General features: G+C 35.7%; 2 protein-coding genes across 5 annotated transcripts in view; one reads left to right on the forward strand and one right to left on the reverse strand.

Annotated features, from left to right (window-relative positions):
- The window catches only part of ints1 (integrator complex subunit 1), a 31,379-nt gene extending 26,539 nt beyond the window's left edge, over positions 1–4,840 (reverse strand). For 2 of the 4 annotated variants that reach the window (XM_081370805.1, XM_081370803.1), the window contains exons 1-9: positions 4,551–4,833; positions 4,276–4,376; positions 3,910–4,188; positions 2,093–2,289; positions 1,870–2,007; positions 1,632–1,791; positions 1,449–1,554; positions 495–681; positions 256–401 (exon numbers count right to left, since the gene is read on the reverse strand). In XM_081370805.1, coding sequence (XP_081226931.1) covers positions 256–401; positions 495–681; positions 1,449–1,554; positions 1,632–1,791; positions 1,870–2,007; positions 2,093–2,289; positions 3,910–4,188; positions 4,276–4,330 — 1,268 coding nt within the window. In that variant the 5' untranslated portion in view covers positions 4,331–4,376; positions 4,551–4,833. Of the gene's footprint in view, positions 1–255; positions 402–494; positions 682–1,448; positions 1,555–1,631; positions 1,792–1,869; positions 2,008–2,092; positions 2,290–3,909; positions 4,189–4,275; positions 4,377–4,550 lie in introns of all 4 variants that reach the window. The other 2 variants (XM_081370802.1, XM_081370804.1) reach the window with 2 other exon arrangements.
- Positions 4,841–9,800: 4,960 nt separating this feature from the next.
- Positions 9,801–23,206, forward strand: mafk (v-maf avian musculoaponeurotic fibrosarcoma oncogene homolog K). Its single transcript, XM_081366080.1, has 3 exons — positions 9,801–9,993; positions 21,268–21,342; positions 22,191–23,206. The coding sequence occupies exons 2-3, from the start codon at positions 21,298–21,300 to the stop codon at positions 22,614–22,616; spliced, it is 471 nt and encodes a 156-aa protein (XP_081222206.1). The 5' UTR covers positions 9,801–9,993; positions 21,268–21,297; the 3' UTR covers positions 22,617–23,206.
- The last annotated feature ends 2,670 nt before the right edge of the window (positions 23,207–25,876 follow it).

Below are 25,876 nucleotides of genomic sequence, written 5' to 3' on the forward strand. Positions count from 1 at the left end.
GTAATTTCAAACTCAAGAGATTCCCCCCTAGGATGGGACAATATCATTTGTATCAATATACTTTGATGTTGCAAACACATCTGAAAAAATAACAAAAGACACAGATTGAGCTGCTATTGGAGAAGTGCACGATCAAAGTACATACGTACCGAACCATCATTAGTGTGTACCGTTACACCCCTAGAATTTAAATTACTAACTTATAATTTTGTGGAGAATAACCCAAGAGTTCAGGTTTGAAGGTGTAATGCAGACCTGACACACAGCATGTAGTGGTTGAGGAGAACTTTAGGTTTGAGGCGGATCTTGATAAGGTTCGAGATGACCTCCATGTCGTCTGAGCCGTGTGTATTACAGTTCATGCACAGAGACATGAGAAGATCCTGTGCTGGCCGAGTCAGCTGGAAAAGCATCAAACAAGAACAAACCTTTAGATATGTGGTTTCACACTCTCAGACAAAGACACTTCCTCTCTTTTGTCCAACTTCTTGTACCTTGGGATTCTGTAACCACATCTCGAGTCTCTGCACGGCCATCAGTCGGACCTCTTTATAACCACAGGTGGCCGTGAGAAGACGCAAAAGGTTCCTGGACACATTGTCCATGGGCTGGCGACGGTTCAGCTGGTCCCTCAAAACATCCAACACGTACTCCTCCACACTTTCAGCCAGCTCTTCGTACCTGGAGGCAAAGCAGATAATGGTTACACACATCCCATGTTCCAAGTTACAGATTTGAAATTTTAATTTTTTTTACAATATGTAAATACCTGTGCATATTGCGGTCATAATTCCAAAATTTCAGTACCAGTGAAAATTCATAAAACCTTATTTCCAATATCACAGAAAAAATGTATAGGCTACTTAAAGACACTCATTTATATGTAAAATTATATATCTTCTGCTGAATGTTTAACAAAATATTTATACAACATATTAGTTACATATACACTACTGTTTAAAAGTTTTGGGAAATTAAATCTTATCCAATCCTGCATTTATTTTAAGAAAAATACAGTAAAACAGTAATGTTGTGAAATATTTTTATACATATTTTAAAATGTAATTTATTCCTGTGATGCAAAGCTGAATTTTCTACAGTCTTCATGTGTCACATGATCCTTCAGAAATAATTATAATATGACGATTTGATGCTCAAGATTATTATCAATGATGAAAACGTTTCTGTGGAAATGTATATTTTTTTCAGGACTCTGATGAACAGTGTTTATCGATGTAAAAGTATTTACTGTTAATTTATCAATTTAATGAATCATTGCTGAATAAATGGATTCTTACCAATCCCAAACTTTTGAAGTCAAAACAATGCAAAGTAGCATTCTCAATCTAGTAAACATTACTTCAAGTTCTCAACATAATTACTCAATGTAATGCAGTTCTTTATAATTAAAGATTACTACATTGTCTTGAGTATCTGTAGTTCCATACCTGGGCATGACCTGTCCATCATCCTCTGGACTGAGTTTCTCTTCAGCGATAAGAAGCTCAGTCTGACCTTCATCTTCATCTGGAGTGGAAGGATGAGGGCTGTTCCCTAAAACAGCATTTTGAGTCAATTACACTATTTGTTACTAACCTACACATGACTGAATATAGTCTTGGACCACCAACCTGCACTGAGGTCGCCTCCTGACCGTGCTGTTTCCGTCTGGAGCAGCATACTCTTAGGAGGCATCTTTGTTGTGAAGGCAGTTTGGATGTTATCCACAAATGTTTTACAGTGCGAGCTGTCCACCCAGATCCTCTCACCGAGAGAGTCCTCAATGTAGACCTGGGGAACACCACAATGACAGCGTATCAGTACTATGATTACTGTGAGACAGGAAAGCTGGCCAGATTGACTGCTTACTTTGACAAATATCTCAGGCCAGTTTTCATCCTCCTCATAGGCGGCCATCAACAGGTTACAGGCCAGCACGGACACCAGGTTGTTCCCCTTGGCCTTAAAGTTAATTGAGGCATCACGGCGGAGCAAACTGCAGAGAGCCTGATCAAAGACGTTCAACACAATTAGCAACGTCGCCAGCAGCAACTGTAAATTCCAGTACTATAGCGCAGGAGATGAGATCTACCTCTATCACACCCTCTGTGGCAAAGACATTGGGCTTGATTTTGGCCAGAAACATGAGGCTGAGGTACAGCGTCATGTCAGGCTTGGCTCTGTTCATCTTCAGCTGTTTGACAGCCCCGCAGAGCACACCCTCAATGCGGTCATCATTACCCTCTGCCTCCGCTGCCTCGATCTCATCCAGAAGAACGGCAGGCGACACTGAAAAACAAGCAATCACATGTTGTGTGAATTCACATTGCGTGTAAAATCAAGGTCTATGAAAATATGAACACTGGATTTGGAATACGGATGTCTAAAGTAACGCATAAATACTACAATATTTGCCGTAAAATGGTCAAAAGCACTTCAAACAGGTAAAAATGGCAGTCTCATTTATAATGCAATTAGTTGTGTTTTTGACCCACTTAAGTAGGACTGAAGTGCATCTTTATATGTAGTTTCATTATTACTTCTATTGTCTTTGAAATATGATTTAAGTGCAATAATGTCAAAAGTATACGCATTTATGGTAAACTAAAACCTACTTAATATTTTTTCTATTTAAACTCGCATGTTTTTAAATATGTGTCTAATTACACATTTGTAATGATGAAGTTTAAATGTAATATCAAATAACACACTACAGTTAAAATTATAATCACGTACTTTACTTTGTTAATCAACACAAAGTGGACTAAATGATTGGAAATGTCCTGAATGTCCAGTTTGAATTAACATTACAAGGTCAAAAAAAAAATTTGTTTTAAACGTAACATATGCACAGATTAACTGTTCATAATAAGATCTATAAGATGCATACAGAAAATAGGGTGAATTTTCATTTCATGTTGACTTCAAATATAATCAAGTGCAATTCTTTTTCAAAAGGGAATACTTGTTCCTCCTGTTACATAAGCACTTGTTCTATTGTATAATAATATTTGAAATATTTTATTGTTCTTTTATTAAATAAAATAAATAAATGTTCTTTATTTTAGTTTACTTGTTTTAATTTTCGTTTTAAAGTTTGTGTTAATAATTACACTTTAGTTTGTTTTAAAGGGGTCCTATTATGCCCTTTTACAAAGTCTTGATTTTGTTTTTGGGCTGTACTAGAACATGCTTTCATGCTTGTTCAAAAAACGCATTATTTTATACATTTTAACATTTTACATTATTACAGCTCCTCTCTTCCCAGTCTGTCCTGAACTGCACCATTTCAGGATAAGCTTTTATGAGTAGTTCTGGAAGCTGTTCTTTGTAAAATGTGCAGCACACAGATAAACGTTGGGATTTAAGCGTTTAAAATAAATGAACCACTCTAAGTTCGTCAGCCTTAGGAAGAACAAACAAATGAGTTGTGGAAAAAACAGTGTGTCTTTGACACAGCATCAGCTCATCCAGGCCTCCACTTTTCTGCATATTCCGTGGGCAGAGATTATTTAAATATAATAATTAAATATAAAATATTTAAGTTAGTAACATTATGACTTCATAAAGCCAGGAAAAATAGCGATGTAGTCCAAACGAGCCGTTCGTTGTAGTTCTTAAAGAGTGGATTCTGTTAAATAAAACATCTCCCTTTGAAATGGACTTTGAGCTTTGTAACCTTGCAGATCTTTTTTTTTTGCTCAAACTGCAACATTATAACTAAAGTTAAAAAAAGGAAAAAGCATAAAAGGACCCCTTTAATTAAAAGAGTTTGATCATTCTTTTTCTCTTCGGCTTTGGTGTCAAAGTTGGTATTAATAATTAATGGATTTGACTGCCAATGGTATCAACTTGAAAATACTGACATTGTGAAACCCTAAATTAGAAGAAAGTTTTTCTGAATCTCACCTTCAATAGGAACTACAGATGGCTCTTTGATTGAAGGGGATATTGATCTTTTGTCAACAGCAGCCACCTCAGCGAGGCGTGAGAGGGCACTGGGTGGAGTACTAGAGAGCTTGGGCCGCTTGGACAGGCTGGAGGAAGAGGGCAGGGATGAAGATGCCTCTCTCTTGCGGTCTGGGGGCAGAACGGCGGATGGTGGCTTCAAGAGAACTGGGTTTGCTTTGGGCTCACCGCCTTGACTCTTTGCTCCAAGGGCAATGAAATCCCCTGGAGGTGGGTGACCTGTCACAGGATGATAGACATGTCTGAAAATTGTCATGAAATGTCCGAAAATTGACATAAAATGTATTTGTCATAATCACAGCTTACCTGATGGTTTGGTGTTACTAGGACGCCTAATACTTGTTGGCTTTGGTCGATTCATTGTTACACAATTTCCACAAGTTCCAACTTACTGTAACTGTAAGAGACTTAAACACAACAACCTTTAAAAAACATTGGAGAAATTGCAATGATATTGTCATACATATAAAAGCTGCATTCAGGTAAACTATACGAGCTGATATGTTGTTGATATGGCATATTCGGGGCAGGTAACATTGATATTGTAACACTGAAAATGAATGTAAAACGCCTTTTATTACCTTAATTCAATTCGACTTGTCTTCTGTGTTTGTTTACAAGCTGCATCTGGTATGCGAGTCTTTCAACATTTGGCAGGTAACGTTAATGTCTTGGCAAAAAACATCAGACTTTAGCCGCAATGTACTTTTTAGAAATACAATTCAGTGCTAACAGTAAAATGTATTTAATATAATGACATAGTAAGAGCAAAATATTAAAAGAATATTTATAAACAACCTCATTCTTTCAAATGCGCTGCTACATGACTTGCCGTGTACAAATGTTCCTACTTCTTCTTGCTGCAGTGGGAGAGTTTCCTGAAAGAGCGACAGCGCCTCCTACAGCACTGGAGTCGGACTCAGTGGCCATTCGGAGTACCCGAAACAAACATTAGTAAGCAAAAGTACTGTAGGTAGTTACTGATAATAACAGTAAACTTTCATGAGTTATGTTATGGATATTTTGTACAATAAACAATCACTGTGTAATTGGTACTGTGTTGGATTGCCTCTTATCATGTGCATATAAAATCTACAGTTACTGAAGCAAAACCAGCAGAAAAGCACTATGATAAGTTTTATGAGCTTTGAAGAAAAAAAAAAAAACAATTTAGAACTTTTCAATAAATAAATAAATAAACACAATGAAGCATGATAAGCTTAAGCTTTTATGAGCTTTGAAGAAATTAAAAAGACATTTTGTGACTTTAAAAAAAAATAAAAAAAATAATAATAATAAATAAAACATAATAGGCTTTAAAATAAAATAAAATAAAATAAAAAACACAATAGGCTTAAGCTTTTATGAGTTTTGAAGAAATTGAAAAGTTTTCCAATTTTTTCCAAAAATAAAATAAAATAAAATAAAATAAAATAAAATAAAATAAAATAAAATAAAATAAAATAAAATAAAATAAAATAAAATAAAATAAAATAAAATAAAATAAAATAAAATAAAATAAAATAAAATAGGCTTAAGCTTTTATGAGCTCTGAAGAAATTGAAAAGAGATTTTGGGACTTTTCCAAAATAAAAATAAAATAAAATAAAATATGTTTTTAAAAAATAAAAATAAAAAAATAATAAAATAAAATAAAATAAAATAAAATAAAATAAAATAAAATAAAATAAAATAAAATAAAATAAAATAAAATAAAATAAAATAAAATAAAATAAAATAAAATAAAATAAAATAAAAAATAAACAAAACAAAACAAAACAAAACAAAACAAAACAAAACAAAACAAAACAAAACAAAACAAAACAAAACAAAACAAAACAAAACAAAACAAAACAAAACAAAACAACAATAGGCTTACGCTTTTATGAGCTTTGAAGAAATTGAAAAGACATTTTGTTTTGAGACTTTTCCAAAAACAAAACAAAACAAAGTCATAATAAACAAACAAACAAACAAACAAATAGATAGATAAATAAACAAATAAAATAAAATAAAAACTTAAACAGGGTTTAAGTCAGTAAACCTGAATATATTATTAATGTATTTCACTTATTTCACTGCAATATTATTGATCTATGAGACTTTTTGTAAACAACCGCATAATCGTACTTTCTGAAACACTAGCCTTTCTCTTAAACCACATATACTCAGGGTGATTAGATGTCTCTGGGTGGCACTGTTGCTATGGAGCATTTAGGGACTATACAAGGAATAATGTTTCCAAGAATCTTCACTTTGAAAATGATGTCAGGCATGGAAACAGACATTACTGTGCCTGCCAGACAAAAGAAAACAGAACTTTCACCCAGAAAAAAAAAAAAAAAACACCACAGAGAACGCACACTGTAAGGTACTCAGCAAAAACAACATGTGCTTGTAATCAGACCTCTACGGAGAAAATACACATATGTGCCTGGTTACAGTCGCTGTAAGTGTTGTCGAAAACATACTTCTCTGACAGGAACAATGAATGGCCGCCTAATTCTGAAAGCCTTCCAGATATGAAATATGCATGCCACTTCTAAAATGTAGCGAGTGGAACAAAATATTCCATGTGTTTCCATAAACCCAGACAACTCAAAGAAGATTTGCTGAGCATTTCAGTTGTAATGGACTTTTAAAAGAATCTTCTCTGCATCTGCCCTAATTAATGTTTTGGCCAAGTCAATATACAAAACCATTAGCCACGCAAAACTGCCCACTTGTTATATAAAGTGTTTTCCATATTAACCATACTTTTATGATGTCAATGGCACACTCACTATTCCAAATAAAAATCTAATGTCACAGGGGAAATCTGGAAAAATAATAACTTTTTTTGCTGTATTTTTAGGTAGGCTGTTTATGATTAAATAAATGATCAGGGCTCATAATGATATGAATAAACTGCCATTCTTATATAAAGACAACATAGTTTAGACATATTTTTAGTTTTGGAAGATTCCAGCAGGTCTGTCTAATGTTTGGCTTAAGCCGGCATGATCTTAAGAACACGAGGATGCATGTTTCCACTTAAAATCTCCTTTTTTTTCTCCACTTCCACATGGTGGTTTCCCACAAGTCCCACAGGAAAGCAGAATGGCAGTTCATCACTTCTTTTATGTTATTTGAGCTACATTTGTCTTTTTCTCTTTTGAGGTAAGAATGGTCCAAAGATCAGGTGTGGGGTTTTTTGTAAAGTGATATTTTTCACCTGTGGACAGAGAACTTTTTTCATCAAACTTTAATTGAAAATATTTAAGATAATTTACTTTATTTGAAAGATTTTTTGAAAAATGTGTTGTGAGAATAGAAGTGATTTTAGTACACGGCACGCAGACACACACTCAGTGAGTAACTCAGCATAATTAAAGATTTCATGCAAACAAAAAGTATGTTATCAGTTGCCGTTCAGTAAAACTTGGTGAAACAGATTGAGAGAGAGAAGTTATTAAACACCACCCAGAATTCTGGGCATGAAAGAATCAAGAAGCCAGAAGCCCAAACATTGATATCAAACCCATATGCTTTCACAGAGAGTGGATGTATTTGTGTTGAGTCACTAGAGACTGAGAGAATGACTGAGCTATAAGGAGGACTAAACTATAAACAAAAGTCCACATAATTATGTAGAAAACACACACACACACACACAAACAGGCGCACATATCTTTGTGGGGACTCTCCATAGACGTAATGGTTTTTATACAGTACAAACTGTACATTCTGTCCCCTTACACTAACCCTACCCCTAAACCTACCCATCACAGAAAACTTTCTGCATTTTTACATTTTCAAAAAAATATCATTTAGTATGTTTATTAACCCATTTCCCTCATGGGGACCGCTGGCTGGTCCCCACAATGGAGGCGATCTCAGGTTTTACTATCCTTGTGGGGCCATTTGGTTCCCACAATGTAATATAAACAAAAACACACACACACACACACACACACACACACACACACACACACACACACACACACACACACACACACACACACACACACACACACACACACACACACACAGGTGTGTGTATTTTTTATATGGTGTATTTTTTATATATATCAAAGTCACTATGAAATCAAAATGGACAAATCTTCTTTTTTTGCAGTTATAATTGATTTATTCGTGCACATTTTTTTATTTTTTTTATTCATGTGCCCTCGTAATCTTGATTAAAGACATGATTTTTTAACTTTTTTTTAAATAATGATAACTTCCCCTCCCTCTTGCAGAGACATGTCTTCTCTTTGATGACGTGTTTACTGGAGCAAGGGCGGGGCAACCTGTCACTCACATGAGATCGACCAATAGCAAACCACAAACATCATATCAACTCCCCATGGGCAAAGTCAAGTCCTGCTCTATATATTATGTTATGTTATGTTATGTTATGTTATGTTATGTTATGTTATGTTATGTTATGTTATGTTATATTATATTATTATATTATATTATTATGTTATGTTATATTATAATGTTATGTTATGTTATGTTATGTTATGTTATGTTATGTTATGTTATGTTATATTATATTATATTATGTTATGTTATGTTATACTATATTATATTATATTATATTATATTATATTATATTATATTATATTATATTATATTATATTATATTATATTATATTATATTATTATGTTATGTTATAATGTTATGTTATGTTATGTTATGTTATGTTATGTTATATTATATTATATTATATTATATTATATTATATTATATTATATTATATTATATTATATTATATTATGTTATATTATATTATATTATTATGTTATGTTATATTATAATGTTATGTTATGTTATGTTATGTTATGTTATGTTATATTATATTATATTATATTATATTATATTATATTATATTATATTATATTATATTATTATGTTATGTTATATTATAATGTTATGTTATGTTATGTTATGTTATGTTATGTTATATTATATTATATTATGTTATGTTATATTATATTATATTATATTATATTATATTATTATGTTATGTTATGTTATATTATAATGTTATGTTGTTATGTTATATTATATTATGTTGTTATGTTATGTTATGTTATGTTATGTTATATCATATCATATCATATCATGTCATGTCATGTCATGTCATGTCATGTTATATTATATTATATTATATTATTATGTTATGTTATATTATATTATATTATATTATATTATATTATATTATATTATATTATATTATATTATATTATATTATATTATATTATATTATATAGCCTACTTTGACTTTACTCCACTGAAAACAATGTTGTGAAATCTACATACATATAATTAATTAAAGCATCTAAAGTGTCTATAGCTCATAGTGTCACTTGACACAGCAGTTGCCTTCCATGTGGAAGTACAGTAAATGAGGTGTGACCACACATACGGTGTTTGCGACTGCTGAACAGTGTTTTGTGACAGACAGAGGGCGCTTTCGAGTCCCTTCACTGATATTATGTGCAACTCAGAAATGTGTGATAAACATAGACGTTACAGAAAGATATGAAGTAAACGTGTGTATGAGCTGAGCTCTGATAACAATCATGTCATACCACACAGAAATATTCTGGGAGGCTGATACCCCAATTCGACCTTTTGTCAGTATCTAGCTAAAGATCATTGAAATAACTCGTCGTTGTATGTATACACAATCTGACCCTTAAACGCTCATTTCATTTCTAACAATCAATACAATAGACTTTGCAAAAGTTTTCAGTTGCGTCTATTTCTGGCCTCCACTAGTTTCCCGCCTGACTGACGTCAGCATAAAGTTATTTTCATGAATGGAGGGGGCGGTCACGAGGAATCGGTGACGTCAGTGCTTGCGGAAGCACAGAGTGGAATGTTGATACATTGTTGTTGTTTTGTAGTTAATTTAGTTCAGAGAAACATTTCGCTTCGGTTGCAGGACGCGAGACAAGGCTCAGCCTGTTGATTCCAGGACACTTCTCAGAGATTTTGCGCATTCCCGACAGAGATTCCGCGCTCACAAGGTAAAGTGTGCGAGCTTTTCTGGGAGATGTTTTGAAATTCCTCTCGAAATTGCTGATGTTCTCACGATGACGGACAAGAATTCTGCCTATCCGTAGTATTTCAATGCATAGCTTAATAAATTCTTCTCTTAAAATTCTAAAGTTGTATAAAGAATTAGGATTCATTTACTATGAAGATGGAACATAAGTTATGTAATGGTGAAATATTTGATTATAAAAACAAATAGCGGTCTGGTTTGGACACGTGTTAAAGGTTGCAGCTTGGAATTTAGCCTACTAATGCTTTTTCGGTTTATTATTATTATTATTATTATTATTTATATAAACAATCACATTTATAAACATACTTATATCACTGACTATCCTTAATGTTGTGTAAATTGGAAGTTTGTTTTACTTGCTTCGTACATTTTAAAGGGAATAAGTAGGCTGCTTATCGTAGACGGTGCATATTTGACAGACTAAATAACGACGTCTCGTAACTTTTAAAGCAGTTTGGCGATACTATTCCAACTTTTTTTGTCGCTTTTAACAGCGGGCATGTTTCAAAAGAATTAATATTACGCCATAAGGAAATAACACGTGGTTGGCATTTAGGAATTCTGGGACAAAGGGCATATTTGTGTGGCGAGCACCTTTGGAAGTAACGACAAGCGACCAAAAGAGTGTTATGATGATCCCGAGTCAGCTGAGCCGCGCGGAAAGATTCCGTTTTCTCGCGCTCTTTAATCAACACGAGGATTCAAGAATAGGGTGACGTTATGTCAGATTCTCAGTGCACGGCGGCGTGAACGCGCACAATGTGGTGGATATTACTTTTAAGCAAAGTAATGCAATTGTACCTTCAGTAAAAGGCTCGCTTGCAAAAGACTTGCTATATTTGAAGGGTTTTTATCGTTGCGCAGTGCAAAAACCCGTGATAGATGAATATACTGTATGAAATAACATCATCATGAAGCAGCATGAGCCACCTTGATGTCTACTAAACCCTAGGACATTTAATAAGACATATTAACAAGTTAGTGATCGAATTTTCTTTATGAAGCTCACTTATGAAATGGAATAGCCTATGTGTGTCTGTGTGTCTGTGACGTGTAGGTGATTGGAAATATTTATTAACACATTTTTTAATGATTGTGTCCACTCTATTCTGGCAGGTTAGCTCTAAAGCAACGCCCTCACAGGAAAAATGAGTCATAACTGGATAATGTGATTCATTTCCACATTGGGTGATACAATAGCTGTCCTGAACCAATTTAATGTGATAAAACAATATTAAAGTGAAGTCCATCCATTGTAATTAGACGAATGCTTGTCAAACAGAGTATGAAGTTGGACTTCTTTTGCTATGCAGTGTTACCATTTAAGGACACTTTTCCTTTAAGTGGACCAGAAATGTATTCACACTGTTCCACATTAGTTAGGGTCTAAGTAAACTTTACATTCAGACTGTTTTTGCAATTCACCTTTAACCCCAATGGTCTTGTGTTGCATTGGCTTTGTATAGTACTTAAAATTACACAGTGTTAGTTTGGAGAGCTTTGCGTTTACATTGATACAAGTGAAGCAAGTCAAGTCAGTTTACTTAAAGCGCTTTTCATAATACACATTGTTTTAAATCAGAGCTTTATAAAGTTAATAGGCTACCTAATTGTCCACATTTTGCAGTGTAGAGCTGGATGATAGTATAGATTACTTTTGATAACGATAAAAACAATCACGCAGTTGTGATTTGCTTTATGTAGGCCCTATTGTGTGTACTATGTTGTACAATTGGATATACTTATAGGAGCTATAAATTAGAGTTTGTTTGAATTTGTTATATGGCAAAATGGAGAATTATGAGTGGGTTTTTTTTTATTTCTTTTTTTTTTTATAACAACCACACCATAGATTTAAATTGTATTGTACCTGGAGCACCTCTTGAAATTGTTCATTTAGAGGTTTGCATATAAGGACAAATCTTGTGGTTGTAAGAAGAAAGTTCACATGTGGTAGGCTATATGAATGCAGCATGCATGACGAACAGCAAATCAGGCATGCATGTTGACAGCATGTCTTTCATCTATGTCTCAAGATAAAATCAAATGTGTGCCTCTTTTTTTTAGTTTTTTTTTTTACATGGCATGACATTTTACATGGCATGTGCCACGGCGACTGGTAGATGAGCAAAAATATCCACCAGTGTGTAAAAAAGTATCTGCATTTGGCTGGTGGCGGGTGTTCCATTTCATACCCTGGAGAATATAAAAAGGCCACCATCCAAGTTTGAGGGGCCGCTGTGGTCCAATCTGATAATTTGGCTTTGTTTTTCCAGAGTCAGCAGAAGATCAGTTGTTGAGGTTGCTAATTCAGCACTGGTCATTGCCCAGAAAGAGTCTTGAGAGCATTGAGTGCCTGTCATTACACTGAAACAGTTGCTGAGGTCAGATTACGTTTGTGTTCTCATATGTTCCATCGGTTTAAGAGCGTATTGCTGGAGATGGCACTGATAATAGAGCACATATTGAGTTATTTTGTCCCATCTTGATCAATGTGGAAAATCATGGAGGAGGGCAACCTTATCATGTCTCCTTATTCACTGTATGTGGGGTTGTGTGACCTCGTCTGACTCAGAGTTGCTGAAGTATCTGTGGCGATGGCCTCCCACATGTTGTGCGTTGTCTGCTCGCTGCATTTAGAAACCCAGGGGAAGTGCACTGCGCACACTGCACTGTCATGAGACACACACGTGGGATCACAGGCACTCGTGGCCTGTCACTAAGCAATGCTCCATGAGTAAACAGTTTACAATCAGTATTATAGTAATCGCATGATGCCAATTTTGAGCTATATATGGTTTAGGATTAGTTGTAGTATTGATTATCTCACACATCTAAAGCCAGCGTACGCAAATAGCAACAACAAAAAGAATCCTGTGGTTTAGACTGCGCGATTGGAGAACAGGAACTCTTACAGTACTCTTTGTGGTTAGGACAGTGGGTTTTGAAAGTGAATGAGACAGCGGTAGTTGGTGAGTTAATGACTCAAAATGAAACACGGGGGAACTCCAAACCCAATTCTCACGTCAAGCGCACCCGTTGCTTTCTCTTTGAGCGCCACGTCTCGACCTAGGTTGCAACATTATCAACAGTCATAGTGAATCAAAGTCTTATTGATTTGGATGAGTCTCTACAAGAAATGCAAGGTCACTGCACTGCCACTTGAAATATTGCAGTTAATCTGGCCGTTTCCAGAATTTGGAAATTGTGTGATGTGGGCCAATGTTTAAATACATTAGAAATGTACTCTTTGTACACTGTAAAAAAAGATATGATGAATAAGTAAAAACAACGTGTTTTTACATTGCTTTAACTTATCAAAATATGTTAAGCAATTTTCAACTTTTTTATGCTACATGATTCAACTAATTTTTGGAAGTTAGTTTAATGTAATTTAAAGGAATAGTTCGCTTAAAAATGAAAATTATGTGAATGAAGTTGTTTCAAACCTGTATGAATTTCTTTCGACTGCTGAACGCAAAAGAAGATATTCTGAAGAATGTTGGTAGCCAAACAGTTAATGTAACCCCATTGACTTCCATAGTAGGAAAAAAAAATACCATGGAAGTCAATGGGGTCCATCAACTGTCTGGTTACCGTCATTCTTCAAAATATCTTCTTTTGCGTTCAGCAGTCGAAAGACATTCATACAGGTTTGAAACAAGTTGAGGGTGAGTAAATGATGACAGAATTTTCATTTTTAAGTGAACTGTTCCTTTAAGTTGAAATGACTTAAACATCCAAGTTGATTGTACTTAAAAAATGTAATGCAGTAATTTACTTTATTTATTTTTTTAATTTACAGTGTAGTGGTTTTCACTTTAATACCATGTTTAACAGAAGTTTAATGACTCTAAAAATGGCATTTTAAAAGGTTAAAAGTAGTCATGTATATCGCTTACAGAATACATTAGTGTACCCATCTTAATCATTATTTTAAAAACAGTTAAAAAGTTTTTTATACATACAAATATCATATTATTACCATGTTTTTATTATTATTGCCATAAATTATTGACTGACATTTTAACAGACTTGCTGACCTTGACACAGAGTCATGATGGGTTTTTTCTGTGATGATATTTCCTATTTTGTTTCCACTTCATGTTTCTGCATATTGGTCCCACCACATGACTTTTATATGACGGACCAAGATTTCAAGATTTTAATATATATGTATATATGTAAATATCTTAACAATATTATACATATTTTATATAATTTATATAAATATTTCATTGTTTTGTAAGAAATAAAAAAAAGATCAATCCAAATAAGTAATTCTTTTTGGTATTTTTTTCTTTCATAAGGCTTTTTTTCCCTTTATATCAGGCTTTTTTTGTCACAATTATCTAAATACATTTTATTTCAGAAAGTAAATGCACATTTATACATGAATTTCATTTTTAAAGGTTTTAAATTTTTTTTTCACCTTTAATGCACTGTGCACTAGAGGAAACAATGGCTGCCCACATTTTTTAATTGTTGAATAAATGAACAAACCCGGACAAAAAATAAATAAATAGGGTCATGTTATTGATCCATGTATTACAGAATCAGACTTTATTGGCCTATGGGATGTCTGGACCACAAAGAAACACCCTGCCCTTTTCGTGGTGCCCTTTACCAGTTTCTGGTTCGGACAGGACTGACCACACCACCACACTGTGGTCAGGTCTGTGGAAGAGCTTTCTGGGACTTATTTCTCAAGAGCTTGAGTAACTGGATGTTCATATGTCTATGAAGTGTGGATGCCAAGTTGCGCAATCCTCAAGCCTGTCCTAATTGCTGAAGACCATTAGTTAAGCATAGTAAGCGTTGGCTGGAGAACTGATGTTACGTCATATACGTGTTCGGATGACTGTTGACGGTCATAACAAATTTGGTTATGTCATGATTTTCCTGCGAAGAATTGTGCTTGTTGTTCATTACTTATTAACCACGTTGCACTGGCTTCTCTGTTGTACATACTGGGGCGGGTTTGTCTTTGGTTAGCACATACTTGACATTCCTTGGAATTCCTGTGTCCCCAGTTGGAAAGGAGCTTTGCGCTCGCTACCTCTCCTCCCAATCCGCAGAATGTTCCGGCGGTCCCGCCAACCGTTTCCAAGGTTCCACGTACTTTTCCTTCCACCCCTGCGAAACAACAGGATTTTCCAGGAAACGTCAGTTCAGGAGGGTGTGATTCCCTGCCGATCGTCCTCGCTCTTACCAGTAAACAGCATGACTAATGGCTCTGCTATGCTCTCCATTTCCTTTACATAATATCCCTGCGAACGGGCCGCTGCGCTGTGGAAACGAGTGGGCCGGGACCAAAGGAGACAGAGCCCTCCACCAAAACAGAGACTCGGAGCAAAGCCTTCTCCGGCTCACTCGCGCAGGAACGTAGCAGCTGGCCATTCGCTGCTTAACTAGTGGAGCAATAACAAAAAAAAGAGGAAAAACAAACAGCAAGGACAAGCCAGGCCTCCATTTATCATGGGAACACAAGCACACATGGCTTTGAAGTGGTGTTTGGCTTAGCCCAAGGCCTTGTCTCAATTCTCTACCTTTCATAAGTGGTCAAAACAAGAGAATCTCAGATTCTCACATGCGTTAACATGGCAACGCTGGCGTCAAATTCCATAAGAGGGGAGGTCCTTTGTGGGTTGTTTCTGAGAAAGTTCACAATCTCAAGACTCAAATATGCGGTTACCCAGCCACATTACTCAGGAAGCCTAGAAAGAACGTCATCGCTGTAACAGCCAAAGCATGCAATGCTCTAGCAGATATTGTCCGTCCGGGCCAGAGGTTTAGTCAGTTATAATCCGCCTCGTTTGGTTTATTGGGATCAGATGTCATGTAAGCAATTAATTGAAACGTAAGTTATGTGACGCAGAGGCCCGTTGTAGTTCACATCATGGTTTGTAATTCATGGAAAATGATTGCGCCGTTTGGCGGAGCTTCTTGACGCAGGCAATCCTTTCCATTGTAACTGAGAGTTGAGTTAACATTATGGAGGAGGGTGACCCTTGAAGTTCAACAGAAAGGTTGTTGATGGGCTTAATACCGTGACCAGCATCCACATGATGCCTGTGACATGTCTGAACAGCTTCAACTTGTGATTACTGAATAGTTTCAGTTCTGTTTGTGCTTGTATATTACATAGAGAGCAATGCATATCAGGCACGCCATTATGCAAGGCAAGCCATATTCATTTGACAAAACGTTATATGGTTGATGTGAAATAATAAGGCAACTCTACCACGTTAACCGGCCTCTGTCAGAGATGTCTGCAGGTTTTTGCACTGTATTGTTATTGTTGATTCTTAGTTTGACTCACTAAAGGATGTGGATGTTGGGGCGTCCACTTCTGTCCCTTACATCCATCTAATCGTAGCTTTACCACAACTGCAACAAGCTACTATATAAATGCCATGCTTGCAGAAATGTAGTGAACTTGCTCAAGTATTATTCAGTAGTCAATTTAGTCAAACGTGACATGAATAGACTTGTTTTACACAATTTTAGTGCACTGTCAGAACAAAAATATGTAAATTGAAAAAACTGAGGGCTTTCCACTGGGACGGTGCTCCACAATAGGACATTGTTCTATCTTATTTACCCCTAAAAAGTACATAATATCTCAAGGGTACATGGCACTCAAAGGTACGAATATAAAGATGCAACTTGTGTTTTCCTGATAGTGTGTTTAACACTTATTGATTTGTTTTACATTATTTTGTACAGTAGCACTATTATGAATGCTAATTTTTTGGCAGTGAGTGCTAAATATTGAATTATTTCACACACAAAAAACAAATGATATATTCTTAGTTGACCATACTCAACGATTGTACAAGTTTCAAAATGAATTGCATGCATTTATATGACATTTCAATTTATTATTTCAGTGTTGTTGCTGTACACTAGCAAGTAAAACTAAATATAACGTGGAGTAAATCTGGTTATATTTAGATGATTGTAGTCATGTTGTAAGATCATTATGCATAGTATTAAGTATGCAGTTCTCTGAATGGAAAGTGGGGCCCCTTTGCTTTTCTCAATGTCAGTGTGTGAGAAAAGTTATTGTGTTATCTGCACTTCACACTCTCTTTGTGGCTTCCTTCACAGGGCTTTGTGCTCTAACATGGATTAATTTTTTCCCCACTGGCTTCAGAATCTATGATAAGAAGACTAGTGTTCAGATGGACTATCAAGTGTTCAGCATCAAAGGCGGTGTTCAGTCCTATAATTTATGTCCAGGAAACTATGAAAACCCGGCTCTGGCCTTGGGACATTAGGGCTTTTCCTCTCTGTGAGGGCTGAGCAGGAAAGAGGGGCCCCCTGTCAGTTCACCCCAGTTCTCAGCACAAATGGAAAGGGGGACCATGTGCTGAAGGAATTTCAGAGAAATGTGTGTGTGTGAGAAAGACCTGAAAGGCTGGAGGCCCCATGAATAGAGAGGAAAGCATTTAAAAAAAAAAAAAAGTGATTCCATGGTCCTCGTTGGAAAGAAAGGCAGGTCCTCCCCTGTCAGAGACATTTTAAAATCACCCATGCTGAGCCAACTTGCTGTCTAGGAAAGCTCTTCTTGTCAGAGCTGACCTTGTTTGTCACAGTTTTAGATGTGTACGCACGGGACAGTGTGGATTTGATATTCAATTAATTCGGATTCAATTCATATTTTAAAGATTGCAATTGCAATTTCACTTAAATTTTTCAAAATATAAATATTGCATAGTTTTCTTGTTGTCAGTTTGACTGGAGCAAAATGACTTGAGGGGCCCTTAATGTAGCCCTCGCATCAAGGGCCAGATGGTATGAATCAAGCCTTGAGTGATATTTTTTTTTTTTTTTTTTTTTCATGGTATTTTATTTCAACTGCTCAGTTCATACCCAATCTATACACTTTTGTTCTGTCATAACGAAACATTTAAACCTGCAACTAATGCACGTCTGGTGTGGTTTACTAAGACCAAATCAAAAGAATGACTCAGAATTTACCAAACATGCCAAAGGCAGTGAATCTGCTCACTGGTCAAAGATACTTATTGTAACAATTACTCAAGAATTCTTAGTAAGAGAAAATGATCACTTAAAATGGTTGAGGTATGCAGAGGGTTGAAGGCCAGATGACTGGACCGGAGAAATAAAGTGCGGAAGTTGGAACATGGGCTATCTGTGCCCCAAAGAAATCCATTCTGAATGGAATGCACGTTTCATCCTGGAATAAAAGAGGAATAGCCCAAAGGAATAATCATTCTCATGAGAGTGTTGCTGTTGAAAATGTAGCTTTAGGATTCCACAAGTATTTCACTTCTTAATGATTTGCTTATAATATTTCCACTTAGAATTGTGTCACTGGCAACTGGAGTTTTGTGTCAGCATGCTGGGCTAAATATAACAAGCACAGTTAAATAAGGACATGAAACAGGCCAGGAAAGCCTAGTGTAACAGGATCCGGTCTTTCAGCCACAGTTCTAAACCTGATAAAGAACATTGTCTAAAAGCACAAATATAACAGTGGCTGTATAAGGGAAACTATTCCCATGTGACTGACGGCCTCCTGGAATGTTCCATTTACTGAAGAGCAAAGGACTGACTTAACTTGATTAAAACTCAACATTACATTCAAAAAGGTTTCCATCCGTGGTCTATACAACTTTTATATTTAAAAGGAATCACAATAATTTGACAGACAGATAGATAGACAGACAGACAGACAGACAGACAGACAGACAGATGGTAGATAGATAGATAGACAGACAGACAGACAGACAGACAGACAGACAGACAGACAGATGGTAGATAGATAGATAGACAGACAGACAGACAGACAGACAGACAGACAGACAGACAGACAGATGGTAGATTGGTAGATAGATAGATAGATAGATAGATACATAGACAGACAGATACATAGACAGACAGACAGACAGACAAACAGATGATAGATAGATAGATAGATAGATAGATAGATAGATAGATAGATAGATAGATAGATAGATAGATGATAGATAGATAGATAGATAGATAGATAGATAGATAGATAGATAGATAGACAGACAGACAGATGGTAGACAGATGGTAGACAGACAGACAGACAGACAGACAGATGACAGACAGACAGACAGACAGACAGACAGACAGACATGCAGATGATAGATAGACAGACAGACAGACAGACATACAGACAGACAGATGGTAGATAGATAGATACATAGATACATTGCCAGCCAGACAGACAGACAGACAGACAGACAGACAGACAGATGATAGATAGATAGATAGATAGATAGATAGATAGATAGATAGATAGATAGATAGATAGATAGATAGATAGATAGATAGATAGATAGATAGATAGATAGATAGACAGATAGACAGATACATAGACAGACAGACAGATGATAGATAGACAGACAGACATACAGACAGACAGATGGTAGATAGATAGACAGACAGATAGATAAACAGACAGACAGACAAACAGATGATAGATAGATAGATAGATAGATAGATAGATAGATAGATAGATAGATAGATAGATAGATAGATAGATAGACAGATAGACAGATACATAGACAGACAGACAGATGATAGATAGACAGACAGACAGACATACAGACAGACAGATGGTAGATAGATAGACAGACAGATAGATAAACAGACAGACAGACAAACAGATGATAGATAGATAGATAGATAGATAGATAGATAGATAGATAGATAGATAGATAGATAGATAGATAGATAGATAGATAGATAGATAGATAGATAGATAGATAGATAGATAGATAGATACATACATACATACATACATACATACATACATACATACATACATACATAGATAGATAGATAGATAGATAGATAGATAGATAGATAGATAGATAGATAGATAGATAGATAGATAGGCCGACAGACGGATATATTGATAAATAGAGATAGCCTACATACACTGTAAAATAATTAAATGGCCAATAAGTTATGACAACGTATGTTTATACATCGTCTTAACTCATCAAAATAAGTTAAGCAATTAATAAGTTAAGCAATTAAACTTTTTTACAAGTCAGTTTAATGTAATGTAAGTTGAAATGGCTTAAACATCCAAGCTGATAGATAATTAGGTCAATGTAGCGTCAGTGTGGGTGTTACTTTAACGCTTTAGCAATTTTATATTTTTTATAAAGTCATACTTATTATTTTGGTTTATTTATTTTCTCAGATGTTTTAAAAGTTATCTAATTTTGTAAAGGGGGCACTTTTTTTTTCTTTTTTTCTAAGAGTGGTCCTCCTGTGCGTCGAGCTTATGAATGAAGCTTGTTTACCATCTTTCTGGTCACGTGACGCACTCCCACTCTCATTTGCCGGGTGTCTCCATGGCATCAGTCTTGAACAGAGTTCACGCATTCTGACGCTCCTGAAATGGAACCCTCAAGGGGTGTTTTTTTTTTTTTTTCTAATTTGTCTGTGGTGGGTGTCTCGAGGCCGTGAAGCTCGACTCACAGAATGGCCTTTTTAAAAATAGCTCAGTGGCCAAAATAGTCTTGCATGAACGGCTAAGCAGAGAGATCAGACAAAGCATCATGCAGAGAGCTGACCTGCTTCTATTATTGCACTCTTGCAACGCTCTAGTGAGCTACATCGTGAGAACGCGAGATCAGCAAGTAAACAGGGTAACCCTTGTCTGAATGACATTACAGCACACAGCTCTACTGGCCTCTGCTGCTCGCTCTTGGTAACTTCACTTAACTCGGCTACATGATGACAGGTGCCCTGTGCTGTGACTGAAAAATAATATTCAACCTTTCATGAATTATATTTGTCGTATACCTTTATTACAGTGTAATAATAGACTGTGTTATTATACCTTTATTACAGTGTAATAATACATTGTCTTATAAACCTTTATTACAGTGTAATAATACATTGTGTTATTTTACCTTTATTACAGTGTAATAATACATTCTTATTATACATTTATTACAGTCCCATAATACATTGTGTAATTCTACCTTTTTACAGTGTAATAATACAGTGTGCTATTATACCTTTATTACAGTGTAATAACACATTGTGGTATTATACCTTTATTACAGTGTAATAACACATTGTGGTATTATACCTTTATTACAGTGTAATAATACATTGTGTTATTATACATTTATTACAATGTAATAATACATTGTGTATTAATAATATTCAACCTTTCATGAATTATATTTGTTCATTTGTTTTCTTTTAGATTTTTGAGGAGTTCTGATTAGCTGCTTGTATGCAGGGCATGACGACTCATTTTACAGAGGGCAAAGCTTTAAAGGTAAGAACATTTCCTTGAGGTTAATGAGATCTATATCTCTATAGGACATTATTTCAACTATTATTATCTGGATGGTTGTTATCTAAACATTTAAGATGTAAGAAATATTTCTTCTCATCACCTTTATGGATGCCCCCATGTATTGCACACCTGTCACACCATATTTTTCAGTAGTCACTTCAATAATCATATTAATTTAGTCACTATATCATTAACCGAATTACTTGAAAAAATGTTGAATGATGTAGAATATTTGCATGGTGATTTAAATTGCTTTAACAAAATACATAATTATAGCGCAAACAAAAAACAATAATTATATATTGTTATATTTTTAACAGTGTACACTATATTGTTTATTGGTTCTGTGTGGGAGATTTCAGAAAAGATACAGATGCAGTAAAAACTGTAATATTGTGAAATATTATTACAATTTAAAATGACCGTTTTCTATTTGAATCTATTTAAACATTTAATTTATTCCTGTGAGCATCATTCCTCCAGTCTTCAGTGTCACATGATCCTTCAGAAATCATTCTAATATGATGATTTACTGCAGGATTATTTTATGAAGAGTTCAAAAGAACAACATTTAGGCTATTTGAAATCTTTTGTACCATAATACATGTCTTTACTGTCACTTTTGTTCAATTTAATGCATCCTTGATGAATAAAAGTATTAATTTCTTTATTTAAAAGAAAAACTAATTTTACATTGCCCAACATTTCGAACAGTAGTATATTTACTGATACATTTTTTTCTCTATTAAATTGCAAGATGAAAACTGACAGCAAAAAAAGATTGACTTTGCTTAAACGTTCTGTTGTCTCTCCGTTCTGTGGTCCAGGTAAAGAAGGAAGCGGGTGAGAATGCCCCGGCGCTCAGTGATGACGAGCTGGTGGGCATGTCGGTGCGGGAGCTCAACCAGCACCTGCGCGGGCTGTCCAAGGAAGACATGGTCCGGCTGAAGCAGCGGCGGCGCACGCTAAAGAACCGCGGCTATGCTGCCAGCTGCCGCATCAAGCGCGTCACACAGAAGGAGGAGCTTGAACGGCAAAAAACAGAGCTGCAAAAAGAAGTGGACAAGCTGGCCCGTGAAAACGCCAGTATGCGACTGGAGCTGGACGCGCTTCGTGCTAAGTACGAGGCCCTGCAGTGCTTCGCCCGGACTGTCACCCGCGGGCCTCACGGTAAGGTGGCCGCCACCAGCGTCATCACAATTGTCAAGTCAGCCAATCACAACCCCAGCTTTTCAGCACCCTCGCAGTGCTGATTGACAGCGCCAGCCCAGCTCCTTTTGGTCCAATCCGGCTCTGAACCTTGACTGACCCGCCGGCCACCGCTCGACCCACACTGAGAGGAAGCTCGGTGGTAAGACTGAGGGGAGGGTGGAGGCCTTAATCTGCGTGACTACAACAGGCTGCATCTATTTTCATCTCTCTCTTTTACACACTCACTGAACACACATACTTACAAAAACGTTTCTATTTTGTCTGTGCACTGTGCTATAAACTCCGGCACCGGCAGGGCGCACTGACCGCTCTTTCCACTTCAACACAGGCTGAGATTTAGCAGAGATGAGCACTTGTTAAAGTGTGAGAAAGTACTTGACTTAACCTGCCATGGCAGCACTGATGCCCCGTGACATATTATGCATCAGAAACTAAAATAAATGCTTAGTATCATTATAAGATATATATTTTTTTCTTTTGAAGAAATTAATACTTTTATTCAGCAAGGATGCATTCAATTGATGGGAAGTAACAGTAAAGATGTCCATAATTTTACAAAATATTTCTATTTCAAATTCTTTTGAACTTTATATTCTGGATCCTGAAAAAAATAAGTATCAGAATTTCCACCAAAAAAAAAAATATATATATATATATATATATTTCAAGAAATTATTTCTTGACCAGCAAAATCATCATCATATTAGAATAATTTCTGAAGGATCAGTGACACTGAAGACTGGAGTAATGATGCTGAAAATTCAGCTTTGACATCACAGGAATAAATTAAATTTTACAATATATTACAGTAGAAAACAGTTCTTTTAAATGTTAAGAACATTTCACAATATTACAGTTTTACTGTATTTTTGATCAAATAAATGCAGCCTTGGTGAGCAGAAGAGACTAACTTTGAAAAAATCTTACCGACCTCAAACTTTTAAAAACATTTTTTGAGAAAGATTATGTGGTCATCTTGCATCATGAAATACATTGGCATAATACGTCACTATGAAATGATATCAGTCATTGTGAAAGAGCAGTGTTTCTGATCCTGGATAAAAGTCAGATGTGACCATCAGAGTCCAAAGTTGACATCAAGGGCAAATCCTTATCCTGAAGCGTTACATTACTGATAAACAGAGAAAATGATCCAATTGGAAATCAGCCAATCCTCTCTTAGTCGGCAGTTTAAACGTACAAATCCCAAATGGGAAAACTGCACTTATCGTTACTGTTGAATTACAGTCTAATACTATGAAGCACTTGCAAAGCAGACCAACACATGTAAATATTCAAGACTGAAATTACAGATTAACTGAGTTTCTAGAAAAGGGCACTTCATGGTGGGATTTTTAAAAAATGATTATATTTGTTTTATGAGAGGTTAGTTAGTATAATGTTGATTATCCGGCACATCTGTGTTGTCCGTTATCTCAAAGATGCACCGTTTTCCCTGACCTGTCTCTATACGACACCATAAAATGGTAGGTAATCCATATTGGATATAGTGATAACAGGAGCTGTCTAGCAAACAAACAAACAAACAAAAAACCTGTATATTACAGAACTGAGTTAACATCAAAATCAAACGGTGTATATACAATTCCGTCCGCTCAGAAAGCATTCCTCACGAAAGGTGCCACTGCCGGTGTTGGTAACCCTGATAAAATGTATACAAAATGCAAATATTTGTTATTTCGACGCAGACTCTTGGGTAAGGAGAATCCTGGTGTCCAAAACAAATGAACTTAGCATTCATATTCAGTGAAACCGATCTGTCGTAAATGTAAGATGGCCGAATCAGGATTGTCTCTTACCTAAGTGGCTATGACCGTTCTTGTGAGCTCTTCCACCACTGCAAGAAGCATTAGAGGGATGTTGTGCTGCACTAATATCCCCAGCTCTCTGGGCTCCTGTACTTGTGCTCTTAGCATTCGTTATATCTGATGTTTCCCATCGCCTCTATAGTTTAAACGTTTCCAGGACACCAAATCCCTTCAGAGCGGTGTGATTGTCGTAATTGTCTTTCATTTCAGTGGCCTCGTCCAGTTCAGACGTCCAAAATTTGCCTTGCAGAAAGCCATGCGTTAGCCTTAAACTCCTCAGTTCCTTTTTATGTACATAATGTCAGTTTATAAACTCAACACACTATTCGTTTTTATGGTGAATGGTAGCATTCAGATGCTATTTTCATTTTGAGAGTGCATATTTTAGGAACATGTCATTTCAGTATTCATCATTTTATTTGCCATTGTTTGGTGATTTTTGTCCTGTGCAGTTGTTTTTAAATGTGACCACAGTTCCGGTTGGCAGGTCCTCTTTTCTGGTTGTATGGTTTTTAAATTGCTGTCTCCGCTCTCCCTTCAGGCCACAAATCCGTTTAGGGTGAAAAAAAGCCCAGAAATTTTCCATTTGTCATGTTGCGGCCAACTTTTGTTCCCTCTAAGATACCTAATGCGTTACGTAATGTTAGACCTTATCAGAAGTCAGTTCCCTTGATAGGAAATGCTACATGTCACTTCTTCTTCTTTATTGAATTAGACTATACAGTGACAGATTATACTTTTTTTTTTTTTTTTTTGAGAGAAAAAAAAGAGAACTTGACAAAACAGATTTTCTGTGCTTTACACTGACATCTGGTGGTGATCTGTATTTCCTTTCTTTTTTTTTTCTTCAAAATGCTGTGATTGAATGCTGATGACACCAAGATCTGCTCTTTCATTTCTTGGACTATTGAGGCATTGCTGTTTTGCTTTGTGTTCATTTCACCTGCCACCAAAGCCATAACCCATCTATGTGCTTTCTTTAAAATAAACTTCATATTCTTTGAACTTGTATTGCGAGTTAAACAAAACTACACCCTCCAGTAACCAGATCGTAACGCCCTAATTCAGACTAAGAACAGAACACGCTGTCACAAAACTATTCTGTAATTTCACAGGGTCGCCAGTGTTTTTTTGGCCAGTTAGCAAAATCAGTAGTGACAGAGGCATTACCGGTGACTGAGGCCTGTAGACATTTCCCTGTTTTGAAGCAGTTCAGCGCAGTAAACGTTCCTCCTAACACAGTTTGATGGTGAAGATGGTCTTTAAACTAAGTGGGTACTTGTTTTTTTTTAATTCTATGTATGCTGTATGTGGCCTTTTGGGCTGAATAGGATAAATTATTCTATATTTTACATATGAATATATCTATTTTTCAAAGTATATAATATGTGCTCAGTCAGTCCTTAAAGCTATTTACCATGAACGCACATAGGAATTTTAACCAGTGCTCTTTAAAACACACTTGCCTATAA

The sequence above is a fragment of the Scardinius erythrophthalmus genome, assembly GCF_964197995.2.
Source record: "Scardinius erythrophthalmus genome assembly, chromosome: 1".
NCBI lineage: Eukaryota > Metazoa > Chordata > Actinopteri > Cypriniformes > Leuciscidae > Scardinius > Scardinius erythrophthalmus.

What these genes read in the sequence shown, in the direction of transcription:
- mafk (XM_081366080.1), top strand. Translation starts at nt 21,298, where the DNA reads ATGCAGGGCATGACGACTCATTTTACAGAGGGCAAAGCTTTAAAG. An exon ending in CAGAGGGCAAAGCTTTAAAG is followed by an intron (nt 21,343 to 22,190) that starts GTAAGAACATTT and finishes TCTGTGGTCCAG; the next exon opens with GTAAAGAAGGAAGCGGGTGA.